At 44.1% G+C, this 16,478-nt stretch overlaps 1 protein-coding gene across 1 annotated transcript in view; it reads right to left on the bottom strand.

Moving 5' to 3' along the window:
- Positions 1 to 269: 269 nt before the first annotated feature.
- Positions 270 to 16,478, bottom strand: part of LOC147692524 (uncharacterized) — a 114,583-nt gene continuing 98,374 nt past the window's right edge. The window contains exons 4-6 of the mRNA XM_086938740.1: positions 14,036 to 14,104; positions 9,322 to 10,277; positions 270 to 6,718 (exon numbers count right to left, since the gene is read on the bottom strand). Coding sequence (XP_086794866.1) covers positions 6,635 to 6,718; positions 9,322 to 10,277; positions 14,036 to 14,104 — 1,109 coding nt within the window. The 3' untranslated portion in view covers positions 270 to 6,634. The remainder of the gene's footprint in view (positions 6,719 to 9,321; positions 10,278 to 14,035; positions 14,105 to 16,478) is intronic.

Raw genomic sequence — 16,478 nt, 5'->3', positions numbered from 1 at the left:
TATTCCCAACAAAAAAAATGCTGATTGGTTGGGTAATGGCTCACCATACAACACATGGTCGGTCAGAAAGAAAGTTGTTGATTGCCATGTTCTGCCTTGGTGGTAAGGTAGTGTATATACAGCAGTAATAAAGCAAAATTAAACACTTTGGGAAGACGTGGATTTGAAAAGACAGGCTCAATAAAAAGAAGATCACAATAAAGATATTTCAAGGAATACATGCCTAAATGTCTTCCTATTGCATTCTCCAATAAATTAGCCACACACTGTATTTTTTACTGTGCTTTATTCTTCACACAGCAAGGTACACAATGACAAAAGAGAGTCCACAAGAAGCCACACTATCAGGGACTGTAGAGTGTTACCTTCTACCAACATCTTAGGACCCACCCGATGGGGACTGTAACTACACTACCTCCCATCAACATATAGTGATTTATCCCAATAGGGTTTGCAAGAGCGCTACCTCCCACAGACACTCACACAACCAACCCAACTGGAAAAGAGGGGCACCGCCTCCCAGAAACACTTGTAGAACTAATCTAATAGGGATTGCAAGAGTGCTACCTCCAACTGGAGATGAAAACCCCTACCCAAGAGAGAGTTTGAGAACGGTGTACCACACCAGGACTGACAGTTCAAAGCCAATAGGAAATGTAAGAGTATTACCTCCCACCAATACCGATTGAACCAAATGAACAGTGACGATAAGTGCACTAACAAATTTAAGAGGAACCGTATGAGTGCTACTTTCTCCCAGGGTCATCTTAACAATTTTGCGGGCCCGGGCAACACCTACTTCAAAAGCCCTGTGCTTATTACCCATTTCCTGCTAATTCAAGCCCCATGATGCCAAACGATATTGAAAAATAGATTATTGGAAAAATAGACGGGTGTGAGATATCAATAAAATTCACTTTCTCAGGGGGCCCCTTGGAAGATGGGGGGCGTTGGTCAATTGCCCATTTTGCCCATGCCTTAAAACATCTCTGCTTCCTCTCAAACTAAAGAGATCAACGAAACAATGGCCGTAAGAACACTACCTTTCACTTGAACTAATGATTCTTCAAAAAAGGATTGTAAGACTTATCTCTTGTCAACACTGAGAGACCAACCCACAGGGAATGTAAGGGTATATTGTGCATCGACAATAATAGGACAAACCCAGCAGGGAACATACAAGTATTGCTTTCTCTGGTGACAGGGAGTGTCTGGGTATGCATGAGATCTGTGCACATGATGCGGAATGTTGAATGTGGATCTGATAATGTAATGATGCATGAAATAGTGGGACCTTTGTCCTGGTGCTAACCTCACACTTAATTACCGTGGAGGTAGGTGGGAGCCTGACGAGAGCTAGGATGATGATACTTTTACTAAAAGCATAATATGCCACCAATAATTTACCTTTCTACATCCAGACTTATTAGTGTGACGACCCGGTCATCCAGCAACACGTAGTAGTCACCCCATTCACACCACTCTAAAGAAATGCTCTTGTCTGTGTCAGTGTAGAATCATACAGCTCAGGTTATAAAGGCACTACATTCATTGTTACCAATTCAACTCACCCAAAGTGGATTTTAAGAGCACTCGTCCCTCGCAACCCTATAGAAATATGTTTGAAAGGGCTGTAAGAGTGCTACCCTACATTGCCACCAATAGAACAGTATGCAAGAAGACTGCCACTGGAAAAATGAACCCAACATTAACTGTATGGGCAATACTTATCAGCCTATTGATTTTACATGAAATGTAAGTGTGCTATATCCAGAGATATCTTGACACCTAAGCCCAAAGGTACCAAAGGGAGTCAGAGTCCACGTAAGACCGGTCTAGCTGGAAGTCTGAATGTGGCATCTATCGACAATCTATGCAGACTAAAATTGTGTGAGCTGTAAAAAGTACTAGCTATCAAAACCTGGTGAGGAACACAAAGGCAAACTACACAAATACTAGCTCTCACTGAGACTGATACCTTTAGACTCTCAACCCACTGGCAATTGTAAAAACATCAATTATTGCAGATTTTTATAGAGCCATTCAATTCGAGGTTATAGCAGCATTCCTGAATGGGACTCTTAAGACATCACCGATACACTACCTCTAGAACAACCTCACTGGCATTGATAAGAATACTGCCTCCGGCACACAACTTCAAAAGTAACTAAGATCTGCTACTTACAACAGGTCAGTTATATTTTCAACCCTATAGGGATGTAAGAACAAGAACACGCCATATCTTTCGTCCATATCTATAGAAACACACATTAAAATCACAAGATACAAGTAAAACAATATGGATCTTTCCTAAAAGGCACAATAAATACACTAAATCATGTGGGAACTAATGAACAACACGAGACAGGGTTCTAAGAGCTTTCTTTTCAACGCAAAATAGGACAAGATGCCATCAGTGGACAAGTAACCACTTATTCCCCTTAAGATCACCGCAATGCAATATTAAGCACACTAGGTATACAAAAATATCCAAACAAAACCCCCCCAAAAAAAGGTTACAGTGGTAATCCACACCAACAGCATCAATACATTTTGGTAGTAAGGGAAGGAGAATTATTATCCGCTGCCAATCAACCAGACCGCTGGAAATTGGCCTGAAATTACACTAGATCTTCCCTTTGCAAGGCAACTATTCTGTCAGGTCAGCATTGATGTATATATTCAAGACCTGTCTAAATGGTTCTGTAACAAGATTATTGTATCAGTGACATCTACAGAGCAGTCAGTGACAAGTTCCTGAGATGGGTCTACCTACACAACTAGACACTCTTTGTAATGATGACCCTAAAACACCTAGCTCTACACACTATGGCGAAAAGACCCTATTATTGTTGAATTTAAGCAAGTCATTTCTTTCACGATTTATATATGGGACTCGATAAGTGGTAAAAGTAAGAGATGTACCCTTCCTGTAGCAGCTTTGCCCTGCTGCTGGTAAACGTAACCGCTCCATATCTACCATGTATTCATAGCACAGCTTTCGAGATGAATAGAAGACCAATCCTAGAGTGAAGTAAGAGGACTGTGTCCGTGGAAAATCGAAGAGCGGTATCCCTCCTGGACATATATTACTCTTGTGACTGGTGACTGTGTGAGCTCTACCTCTCCAATGCCTACAAGAAGACTGTAAGAGCTATACCTCTCCTGTGCCTACAAAACAACTTTATGATCTCTCCCTCACCTGTGCCTACACAACAACTGTATAAGCTCTACCTCGTTTGTGCCTACAAGAAGACTGTATGAGCTCTACCTCTGCTGTGCATGCAATATGTCTGTATGAGCTCTACATCTCCTGTGCCTACAAGATTGTATGAGCTCAACCTCTGCTGTGCCTAAAATTTGGCTTTAAGAGCTCTACCTCTCATGTGCCTACAAGACAACTTTAAGACCGGTACCTCTTCTTCATCCACGAAACCTGTCGGCAGCGACTGTAATAGCTCCATCTATCCTATACCTAGAAGGACCATCTGCTTTGACTGTAAGAATTCTAACTCTTCTGTGCCTACAAAACATGTTTGTTGGTGACTGTAAGAGCCCTCCCCTCTCTCGTATCTACAAGCTCTGGAAGTACTGCAGGCCTACCTCGGGTGTGCCGAAAAAACGTCAGTAATGACAGTAAGCGTCCTCCCTCTCTTGTATCTACAAGATCTGGAAGTATTGATTGTAGAAGCCTCCTATGTGCCGAAAAAACATGTCAGTAGTAGGAGCTCTAGGTCTATTGCACCTACAAGACTCATAAGTGTTGACCGAAAAAACCCTACCTCTCCTGTACCTGCAACTACTACTTTAGTGATCACTGGCAGAACTCTACCGTCTGTATATGGTTAGATGGCCCTACCAGCGATGAACGCAAAGCCATACCCATCCAGAGCACCATGGTGCTCCTTCCAGCTGTAGCTTTTATTCCTAGAACTCCCTTGGTTGACCCTAGAAAAGAGACACGATGGCGGTTACAAGTATAATTTCCCTGAAGATATGTATCTGTCGTCTCTCGATGACTCTGAGAGGACCACCAGTACGGGGCACCTACATAATCCTTCCAGTGGTGATTCCAAAGGTTATACTTCTCTAGCACCCGTACCAACCTGGCATGCGTGACTGTATGACTGGCAAGTCTCAGGGGCACCCATGGACTCATCCATTGGGTAATTAACAAAAGGTAAGTTCCCTATGTGATTCGGGAAACCCCTCCCAGGGTGGACTGTGATGGTCCCACATCTTCCCACACACCTTGTTCCACAGGTAAAAGGTTCCGCTCCCTCACCCCGACCGGTAGGTTCTCAAAATCTGCAGGGACTTCACCCCATGAATGCCAACATTTTAGAACAGAAAATCGTAGGTTATCGAAGAAATCCGGGGAATGGATTTCCCCACTGACTTCTATTGAAGCAGAGGCAACTTTAGACTGGGGACAGCTAAAATGAATCAATTGTTTTCTTCAAAATTCGGAAGAATTCCACCTGAACCGGTTCTGTTGGCATGCCCACACCCACACAAGCAGTGTCGCATCAGAGATAATTTTATGCCTGACCAATGGTTGTCTCCCCCGATTATGGCCTTGCAGAGCTCTGCTGCAGATATTATGGCTCGTGTTCCCCGCACAGTTTGCTGTTATTGCTTTTATTGACGGAAAATACCCTTGGGCTTTCTATACGAATCAACGGGGTGCTAGCTGGGCATTCTAGGCGGGCAATGGCGCCCTCCAGCGCTGAGGCATTGTAGTGCTCTACAGTGCGTAGGCCCCAATGCTAGGTTCTGACTTTCGGCATAATTGCGCATCATAGCTCTGGACTGGGTTTGTGTACATCCCCCCACCCCCCACCACCAACCTCCTCTAGGCTCGAATCTCTTCCGGCTGAGCCTCCAAATTCTATTACTCGGCTACATTCTTGCGCGGAAACTTTGCCTTTTTCTAGTTATTATTTTGGTGCCCTCCAATGTTCTTCGTTCGGTCTGTGCCGGAGACCCTTGAGACTCCGTGATGTTCCTTGTTTCGTTACCAGGGCAACCGGCCTTCCATTTTCTGCCAGAGCCTGAGGTAAATTTAGACGTGGAAGTAGGGCGACCGACGTGCAGAGCTCAATCACGGGAGGAGAAGTAAGTTCCTCCTATTCCCCCTTTAGTTTACTGCTGACCCACCCTAACCCGACAGAAAAAGGTCTCCGCCATCCAAGTTTCAGTCAGAGAGAAAAAGAGAAATTATAATAACAGTCAAAAAGCACGCGCCGCTGCTGGCTGGCGGCAGGACTCGACCCCATTACTGATCTGTGAGGACGACTTGCTCTACGGAGCAGGCGAGGATTAGAGGAAAGACCCTAGAGTCGTTTGAGGAGCACATTCAAAGGCACGAGGAATTTTGTTGTTATACTCATATATCCACCCTAGCGCGCATCTGAGTGACGCTGATAATGGTATTGATTTCTGAATGAATCATTTTATTTTGCTTCTTTTCTTAGTTGAATTTAAGAAACCTCCTGGCCTTTACTCCCCTGCCCCTCCGTCGTCGCCCCCCAACAGTAGGCCTCTTGAGAAGATTTGGGGTCAGGAGGGGGGGGGGGGGGGGGGGGGGGGGTTGAGACGTGCAAATGAAATACATGGATGCCCATAGATTTAAAGTGGTACGAACCCTAATAAATGCACTAGAAATGGATAACAAAGCCCCGAAAATAAGCACTGTCCCTGCAGAAGCGGAATCAGGGGTGTAGCAAGGGTGTTATGTGGCCTGAAGCAAGATGGAAAAATGTGCCCCGCCCCCATAGCCTTCGGGAGCAAAAGGCAGCCTTTACTTGAGGTGCAGAGGGCCCCTCACACTCCACCCGTGCCACTACCCCTTCTAAACCAGTGATGGTTACCTCCCCAAAGGAGACGTCCGCAAGGGATACTGACATATCTCTCAACCCTGGGAAGGAAGCTGCTATAACTTTCAACCCCAGTAAGGAAGCTGCCATACCTCAACCCCAGGAAGGAAGCTGCCATACCTCAACCCCAGGAAGGAAGCTGCCATACCTCAACCCCAGGAAGGAAGCTGCCATACCTTTCAACCCCAGGAAGGAAGCTGCCATACCTTTCAACCCAGCCAACCAACAGATGCACTTTTGACAACACATCACAACCAAGAGAACAACTGAGTGAATGATACAAAAAAGCATGGTGTTTTTTTCCCCCATTTTCCAAAATCATATCAGTGTTTCACTAAAACCGAGTAGACCCTCCCACCCCATACCCAAAAGCCCTCCACAGATTGGGGAGTGGTCTTTGGGGAAGGTGTAGAGTGATTAAGAGTTTATAGTTTTCAGTGCAAAACAATTTCGAAAGCCTCTTTCGGGGGCCTTATGCAGGCTCCACCTTCGGGGAGCACAGGGATGGGTGATATGTTGCACTCCCACGAGACCCTGATTTTGCAAGCTGCAAAGGGTTCATACACACACAGACGGTGCCCGTGACCCCAGGCCTAGGTGAGGCGTCTATGGAAACAGAAAAACCAGTGCATTGTCAGTAGGGAAAAGGAAAGTGCCAGGAGCTCTTAAAAGGAGGAGAAACGAGGTGACAAGTGTATCGACAGGAGGTTTTCGGCACTTGGGGTTGGAGCCCCGGGGACTTGCCCTGCCAGGAGTCAACCCCTGTGCAGCTCTCGCAGTTTCTCTGCTGCCTTTTTCAGCTCATATTCGATGTCTTCGAGGTTCTCTAGTTCCCGACCCTGTGAGAGAAGAAGAAAAAAGACCTGTCAGAAAAGCAGGGGGTCAACAACGTTCCAACCAGAGGGCGAACACAGGAATCGGCTCCTCCCTGCCCATTACACCTGTCAGAAAAGCAGGGGGTCAACAACGTTCCAACCAGAGGGCGAACACAGGAATCGGCTCCTCCCTGCCCATTACATCACTTGGAGGGACATCACATAACCATGGTAATATCATAGGACAATTGACTCAGGTAAAATCTAAGGAACTTATCTTCATCAAAAAAAAAAAAAATTACCAGTGTAAAACTAATAAAATATTTAAAATGGATTTAATGCAAATGAAATCTATTTTATTTATAAACGGTGCATTAGCAAGGATTCTGCCATTATATGTTACAGGTGCAATATAAGATGCAAGGGGTACATCTAGCATGAACTAGGCACAGCCATCATCTGCCAAGCTCAGTTTCAAATACTATGATCCACCTTCAAAACCCAATTGCAGCTGTTTAATTATTTTGCATTCATTCAAACCTATCAAGGCGCGTAGGGTTCTAAAAGGAGCAGACAGCAAGAAGAAACTATGGTTAGCAGAAAAATAAAATCTTCAGGCATATGCAAAAAAAAATGCTAAATCGGTGGTGTGCCACAATTCTTAGGGTACAGGCTTTCCAGTGCAGAGGTTTCAGCACTGAGAAAACTCGACAACCACAACATATCCATTCGAAGCAAAAGAAGGTAGTCTGATCTCAGCGCCCCTGCATGGGTCTTTGGAGCTAGCAGATCAGAAAGGAAGACACAACTACTACGGAGAGAAGTGATAGACCAGAGAACTCTGGACCGTATGCTCGGCTTGACTGGTCACCTGCAAAGGGATGGAAAGTAGGAGACAAGTAGTCATGCCCACACAGGACAAACACTGGTCAGTTGGCCATATTTTGTAGCCTCTGCAGTCAATTTGTTGATTAATGCTGCGGGATTCCCTATGCAGATGACATTACAATAGGACATAAGCAGCCACTACTAAGGATTGAGCAGAAGACAGCTGAAAAGGGAGAATCTTGTGCAGCAGCCTAAGCAGCAGAAAGGCTGCAGACTACATTGTCTGAACTTGTGTAGTAAAGGAGAGAGCCTGATCCAACACAATTGGCATGTTTTTGGTATCATAAAATAATGTTAGCAGGGGACCAAGTTCTAATTCTCCAAAGAGCTCTACCTGATTCTGTAACCCTTATCACCAACTCTCAGCAAACTAAATTCCAGAGATGTCTCCTGTAACTGCTTTGTTTAAACCGGACTCTACATTCTAGTTCTCAGTTCACAAGTAAAACCAAGTGTGACAGGTGTGTCCCAGGTCCCATGGACACCGCAATGACCTAAATAAAGGTTCTCCAACCAGTAGCTCGTGAGCTACTGTAGCTCTCCAGTTACCTCTGAGTAGCTCACTTGTGTGCAGCCCAGCTTAATCAATTAGAACGTTTTTGCTTGGTTGAATTATTATACATATAAAAAAATGGAAATTATACAACACTAATAATATTAGTACCTCTAAATGTGTTCACTGAACATATAAGTAGCTCAGTACAGAAAAGGTTTGAGACCCCTGAGTCCTAAAAGTTATGATTCGGATGAACTGTTTATGAAATGCGTGCCTGAACATATGGTACACTGGAGACCTACTGAAGGTGCTTGTCCATTTCCACCACCACCAGTCCTCATTGTTAGTCCATTGAAACCCTCTAACCTCTAACCACTACCTTTGCATCAAAGGCACGAATAATCTAAAGCAAAGAACATATGAAGCACAGCTTACTTGATACATTTGTATCAGGCTTCCAAGGGCAACCAAGAACTCATAAGTGTTTCCTTCACAGCTAACACTAATCGGTAGACGTCAGTGTTATCCTGAATTATAATTCCTTACCATCCATGTGCTATTACCCTATTTGGGATAGCACTTTGAGCTCTGGGAGTTATGAATGTTGTAATTCAGCACAATAATCTTCTAATGATAATTGGGCAAATGTACTAAAATAGTTATTCACAAAGCCTTGCTGTGCATGGTGGCATGGTTTTTGCTTTTGTCCTGTCAACTTGCCTTATTTATTTATTTTATTTTACGGAGTTTTATATAGCGCAAACTAGACCCAAAGGTATCAGGTATCAGAGCGCTGCAAATGAGCACCAGTTGTGTTACATGAGGACACATTCATTTTTGTTAAGCATGGGAGATTAAGTGATTTGCCCAGAAACACATGATGTTGCATGTCCTTGTCGAGACTCGAACTCAGTTCCCCAGATTAGAGGCTGACCGCCCTAGCCATTAGGCCACATCCTCTCCGCCTTGCATAAGGGATGTCACTGTACCTCTTCTGTACATACAAAACTATATATAGATTGTTAGGAAATACATTTGAAAGTGGTGAAACCAGCAGATAGTAATGAACTATATGAAAAGGGCTCATAATAAAATCAAAATGGCTTCAATTATCATTGCCTGAGAAGTATAGAGACTTCATGACAGTCAGCAATATTTTCACCTTCTCTCATAAATGAAAATTACTTTTATCACCGTTCTCACGATCGACTGAACTTGTGTTTTAGAAGAGGCTTTTACTGACCTCTTTTTTAGCTGCTTCCTTCTCTTCCATCTCTTCCTCATCCTCCTCTCGTTCCTCCTCGTCTTCAAGGTGCTTTTTAAGGTAGGGATCCTCCTCGTGGTGCCTTTTCCTCAATTCCTCCTCACTGTCGCTCTCATGATTGTGAAAGTGCCTCTTGTCCTCCCATGGTTTCTCGCTCAGATGCCCCCCACCGTGGCTGCCGTGCAAGTGACTCTTCATGTTGGATATCTTTACTCCTTTTTCTTCAGCTTCAAACTGTGCTGTTTCTTCATCGCTGGCTTTTTCATCCACCCTCTTGCTGACACTCCTCTGTTGGGGTCCAGATTTCTTCTCCTCCTCTTCTTCATCTTCCCAGTTCTCATGCTCTCTGTGGTGGCCTCCATGATGACCCTCATGGAAACCGCCATGATGGAAATTTTCTTCCTCTGAGCTGTCTTCATCGCTGAAGTGTTTCTTAACTTCGGCCATCTTCTTGTTAGCCTGATGGGCGTCCTTGCTAAGCCTCTCTAGGATTTCATTCAGGGCTGCTCCATGTTTACCCTTCTCATGCTCTCTCCTTTTGTCATCTTCAAAATATTCCCTTGACCTTTTACCCGGGGCATTCCTCTTCTTCTTGTCCTCATCCTCTTCATCTTCATCTTCCAAGAGTTCTTTGGCCTCCTCCATTCGGACTTTGGTGTCATCCTCTGCATGAGATACTTTTTCCTCTTTCACTTTCTCTTCTATCTTCTCCGTCTTCTCAAACTCCTTGACATCTTCATGTTCCCGTTTACTCTTGCCGCCTTCCGTCTTCACCTCTTTCCCGCTACTGTCAGTCCCCCTCTTCTCAGGGTCTCTTTGGTGGGCTGCTCCTGCCTCCTGGTTTCGCTTCTTTATTTCATCTTCATCGCTGTCCTCTCCCTGCTCCTCCCATCCACCGTGGCCTCCTTCCTGGCCAAATCTGTGTTTAGAATTCTCTGAAGAACAAAAGGTTACAATTATCAGTGGCAGAAAATTCACAATACATATTTGCCTATTGTGTGGAAAGCGGTCGAATCTGGGTCTGGAACTTCATCTCCTAATGACTGTTTCACTTTAGGGCTCATTTAGAGATGGTGATTTAACCACATGGGTGCTGGTGACAAGCTCAGCTCGTCATGAGGCGCAGCGGAACTGCACTCATGACGAGCTGAGCTTGTCACGGCCGTTGGAACGTTCGCATGCAGGGCTAATTTCCCCGCTGTGCTGAACATTCTAAAAACGGGTGTGGCCGTGACGAGCTCAGCTCGGCATGAGTGCAGCTCCGCTGCGCTTCATGACGAGCTGAGCTCGGCACCGTACGCGGCCATCCTCCCTCCGCACAGCGGGGGAAAACACCCCGCAGCGAAGGGGTTAAAAGTGGAAAGTTAGCACCAGCTTTTAGCAGGTGCTAAATTCATAATTTCTTTCTATTCAGTGCTGTGGCATTAACTCATTAGTTGAGACAGTATTAATCTAAATGCAAAAATAATTTTTAATGTGTGGATATTCACATACAATGAAATATAATTTCTCCTTTTCTAATATTCTTTAAATGAAGGTCATTATTGCCAATAGGAGAGAATTGTAATGTACTGCTCTTCTAGAAAATGTCCATGTATCAGAGGTTGAATGACTACATTAGTACATGGATGAATGAATTTGCTGTTTGTAAGGCATTACTGGAGGTTACTTGGTCGCAGCAAAGTGCAGATGTGAAAGGTGGCCATCACATTTTTACCACTGAGGGGCATACTTACAAGCCCCCATCGCCACAGGAATGTCACTTTTTTTGATGTTCCTGTGGCGATAAGCCTTTCAATTTATTTACAAGAAAGCGTTAAGCCACTTAATGTAGCTTAACACCGCCTTGTAAATAAGGCCCCCTTTCACGCCACAGCATGCAATGGTTGTTCCAACTCAAAACACATTGATTTTGACACTGCTCCGTATTTACAAGGGTGACGTAAATAGGAGACAGCGACAAAATTAAGACCAGGGACAACCTGGTCTTAACATAGAGAAAAGAGGCGAAATGCTTCATTTCGCCTCGTTATTGCTGTTTCTATGTGTGCTGCATTGTGCAGCACACATAAAACAGCAAATGGTTTTGAATGATTGTTCATGTGCAGGAAGGTGTCCCTCCCTGCACATACACAATCCAGAATGGCGAATTGTAACTCCTATGTGAGCTGCATTGTACAGCACACATAGAAGTTGCAAATCGTCATTTTTTAAATGATTGTTTATGTGCAGGAAGGGCACCTTCCTGCACATGAACAATCATTCCCCAAAGCAGACACCCTTGCATCATGGTGCAAGGGTGCCTGCGTTTGCGCTAAGCAGCTAGATTTAGCGCCAGCATTAGGGCAAATGCAGGGGTGCACCACATTCTTGTGATTACAACGCATCCCTGCGTTTTCAGAATGGCGGAGCCTGACGTTAGCAATGTTTGCTTAATGCCACGCTTCGCCATTTCCTTGTATATAAGCCCCATTATTTTCTACAGACTCCTGGGATGATGGTAAAGCACAAAGGGTTGAAAGAGGGATGCAAAACCCACAGATCACTTCCAAGGGGTGTGCTGCTGAAATAAAATGGATTGTATTTTGTTGTTTTGTATAATACAAACTTTACCCAAAGCCGTAAGAGCACTTTACATGAGAACCAGATTACATTACACATTTTTAGGTTGGGTAGATGAAGTGATTTGCCTAGAACCACAGTATGATAACCATAGGCCAGGACTCCAACCTGGATTCCCAGTGCCAAAGTTGGCAGCTCTGGCCCTTAAGCCATATCTCCTTCCTACTATCGCCACATGTGCTGGTGTCCTGCTGAAGGAGGAAGACCGATGCTGTGTAGACCTTCAGAATGAAAGCGCCTCCAAAGGTAACTCAAAACTTTGGACACTTGCTTACAATATGTGAAAAATTACCTATTTGAGAAGAGAATGGTCTTTATTCCGTCGAAATAAAATGCATGTGACCTTAAAATATCAAAATAACCAGTGGAGGCTGGTTAAGCCACCACTGAAATTTAAAGCTTGAAATGCCTATGAAGAATATATGTGAAGAAAACAAAGGAAATGGGGCCAGTAAATCGAAGATGCTTTTGACTGCACTGAAGAGACAAAGGAAACTCGCAGACATTAAATTTAGGAAAGCATTGTTTGATTATTTGTAAAGACATTCTTCTGCTAAATGCATTTTCTTGCAGATAGTGTCCACTTGACAAAAGATGTGGACACAATTGATATCTGCTAGAAAATACATTCCAAACTGATGTTACCATTTTTTAAAAAGATTTAAAAATCGCTAATTCATCATTTTGACCTGCTCTTATGGCAGATTTATTTCCGGGTTGAAAATGTCCATTTAGAATGTCACAACTAATTATCCTATCCACTACTAAAATGCACTGTAATTGTGGGAGGCTTTCTTGTCACATAGTCTGTTACCTTGTATTTTGGTTAATAATGTTGGGGAGCAGTATACAACATTTAGAGGCATATTTAAAAAGATGCCAATCAAATTTGCTGCGCTGCGTTGCGTGAGAGAGAGAGAGCAGGAAAGCGCAATATCTATATTAGATATGGCTCTGTCCTGCTCTCTCCCTAGTGCTGGGGCACAATCAGGTTGCCTAGAGTCACACACACCTGCATCTAGTGCAAAGGTGTCTGCATCATGTCTAGCTTAGGTTTTGTACTGGGAGGCTACACTTGGAAAATGTCGAGAAATAAAAGCATTTCTCCAAGTTAATACCATTTCCAATGAGACACTATCTTTGGCCGCTAAACCCTCCTTACTATTGTTAGTACATAGATCCCTGCATCATAAACCCATGGGTGGTTGCATGGGAACACCCATGTACCACCCCTGAAATGCCCCCAATGCAGAGTAATGCAAACCAGTGTTTTGCGATGCTTTGAATTACTTCGAAGCAACTTTCCAGCTCAAAACGTATTTTGCAGTGGAAAGTAAATTAAAAGTAAACATTTGCACTAGTTTGTGTTAATTTTGTGATGCAAACCTGGTGCAAAATATTAGTATATCTGCCACCTAGTCTGAGTCTTTTGTCCTTGCATCTACTAGAATTTTAGTTGGTGTTAATCTTGGTCTTAACATTTTGTGCTAATTGTCAAAATGTTGCCTTGAGCAAACTAGGAACTAGGGAAAGTAACTCCGGGACCTCTTTCTGAAACATAAGAATGTAGTATGCAGTGGTTTCTGGTCTTTAGTCATGTTCAGGTGACATCCTAGGATAGAAGGGAGATGTGGCTTTACGGCTAGAGCGGTAAACTTCGAAGCAGATTCGAGTCTCAGCAGGGACGCTCAACATCCTGTGATTCTGGACAAATCCCCTAATCTCCCCATGCCTACCAAAATGAATGCGTCCATCTCTAATGCAATTAGTGCTCATGTAAAGCGCTCTGATGCCTTCGGGTCAAGTTTGTGCTATATAACCCCCCCCCCCCCCCCCCCCCCCCCAAAAAAAAAAAGGTTCCTAGGAATTTTCTTTCCCACCCTCACCGAACGTTTTCTAACTATCATAACTCTATGCCCCCATTTTGACGGGTCTAGCCATTCGATGACTTCATCTATGCTCCCCATTTTAGCTTCTATTCTACTGTATAATGGCTAATTTGATGGAAATATAATTGATAGATTTGTGGATGTTTGTTTTGGAATAGTTTCTAATCGTTAATAAACCTTACCTCGATGATTAAGGTCTTCCAGTTCCCTCATAAGGTGTTGATGATGAAGCATTGACACAATTCTTTCATCTGTAAAACAAAATCATTGACATTGTGAAAGGTTTCAACTCAGATCGGTATTCTCTTCTGGCCCAAACTTAATTGAATTTAGGCCTTGAGCCAGATGATGGTCTATTTGCCACAAAATGTCAGCAGCACCTACCACTGACTTCTGTCTGTGCTACTGAAAATGGTAGTGGACCAGCAGCACCTTTTAGAGTAACACATCTGGCACCATTTGCAGTGTTGCCCCACCCATGAAAGATCAGCATAACCCATTGTGCGAGACCACCTTTCTCTCAGTATGTCAGGCAAACTTATAATGTGGATAGCATAAGCATCGCCTTTATTTGTGCGTACTTTTCCATTACCCTTATCCTGGACAATAGTTCCTCATTGCCACTAGGAAATGATGGACCCGCCACAGTGCTGGGGCCTCATTTATGAAAAGTGACGCAACGCTGCGTAAAAACAGCGATGCATCACTTTTCACTGCGCCCTCCTTGCGACACCAATGATGCGTCATCAATACAGTATGACGCATCATGTCGCAAGGAGTTACAGATACGTCCGTGTTTCTGACCATCTGTAGGCGCAAAAGTGAAGCATTGCTGTAGTGTGTCACAAAAGTGACGCAACTCCAGCAATGTGTCCTTTCACATGGGGCAAGCCCCATGTGAAAGGGCTTGCGTCAGTCTTACACCTGCTGTGAGGCAGGCGTAAGATTTTGACGCATTTGAGTACTAGAAATGGCGCAGTGAAATCTTATAGATTTCACTGCGTCACTTCCATGACCCTTTCTTGCGTCAATACGCCCCCCTTGCATACATTATACCTGGCGCAGGTATAATGTGGCACAGGGGTTTACAAAGTGACGCATCTACCTAGATGCGTCACTTTGCAAATATGGTGCAACAAGGCACATTTTTTATGCCACTGGTGCGTCATAAAAAGTGACGTACCGGCGGTGTAAAAGTGACGTACAGCCTCATAAATGAGGCCCCAGGTTTTTATCTGTTGGGGCTCCTAGAAGAGCTCTGCCTCCACAGTGGAATGACCAAAATAGAGTGGAACTGCCTCAGCCTGTGTGGGGAGATGTTTTCTCTGCTGCACCAATAGACAGGAGGTGTGAGTACCAAAGAATACATGTTTCCTTTAAGGTTTGTGAGCCTCATTACACAACAATATACATCTATTTCATCTAGTCTACACGGTCCAGAATGTATAAAGCCATTTACATGGGTCCAAAATCATTTTGTTCAGATTTCAAATCATAAACAATAGTTATTGCAAATAAACAAGTTCAGTAGGATGCACTAAAGAAACGAAAATGTGTACGTAAGTTAAAATGAACAATAATACATTATAAAAAGAATGTAATGAACCAGGCAAGGTGAAATGATGATAAATGTCAAATCAAGCATCTCAGTGCTCCTTGTGGCTAGAGTATATTCACAGCAGCGGTGGATCAGCAAATCCCCACTAATACCAGTGCGGGTTTGGATTGGCATTTGCATTGATCAACCAGTGCAAAATGTTGTTTTCAGAAAAAGTTGTTCCAGTATTGGTCAGTCAGTGCGAATGTCATATGGCAATAATCTGACAGTGCAAAATTGCCTTGTCACTAGTGCAATTTGCTCAGTTACCAGAGCAATTCCTGTAATCCAGCTGGGGAAAGTCATGGCATATCTGACTGGTAATTTTGCATTGCATGATTTTCTTAACTGTGTACAATGCCTGCAGCTCTTATGTAAGCAAATCATTTCTTCTGTTACAGTTTTCAAAGTTTTCTTTGAGAGGGTCTCTATGCAGCGAGAAGGTACAGGGGCGGCACCTCCTTTTAAGCAGAGGAGCACCACCCAACAGGCCGGAGCTGAAAAATAAATTGCTAATAAATTGTATTTATTATACTATATATTTCAGCTATCGACCCACCCTGAACTGAGTGACAGGACGGGGCAGAGCCAATGCTGCTGAGTGGCAGAAGGGAGCTGCATGCTTTAAAATGCGCATGTCTCTTTGTCCGGCTGTCTTAGGACGGCCAGCCAGGCATGCGCATTTTAAGGTTCTCTAACCTTGCTGTCTTAGACAGCTGGGTTAGAGAAAGCACAGGCCTCCAGTGCTGTTAGGAGCGCTGAGAGAGCCTGCGCTATCCAATACAGACGCTGCTCTCATGCTGTGATAGCAGTGCCAGGATTGGTTAGTTCAGTTTCCTGGTCCTGTGATGGAGCCTGCTTGGAAGGTAGACGATCGGTGGAGGAGGACATCACATTGCGCCTCAAGGTAAGCGTTTTATTTTATTTCTTTGCGCCTCACCACCCTCGGTACATGGCAGCCGCCATTGGGTAGGTCTGGCATGGCATGGCATGCTGCAGAAGTAATGGAATATTCATGCTGGCCCCTT

The sequence above is a fragment of the Lissotriton vulgaris genome, chromosome 9, assembly GCF_964263255.1.
Source record: "Lissotriton vulgaris chromosome 9, aLisVul1.2, whole genome shotgun sequence".
Lineage (NCBI taxonomy): Eukaryota > Metazoa > Chordata > Amphibia > Caudata > Salamandridae > Lissotriton > Lissotriton vulgaris.
The sequence above is the reverse complement of the archived record's forward strand: the minus strand, read 5'-3'. Positions and strand labels throughout refer to the sequence as shown.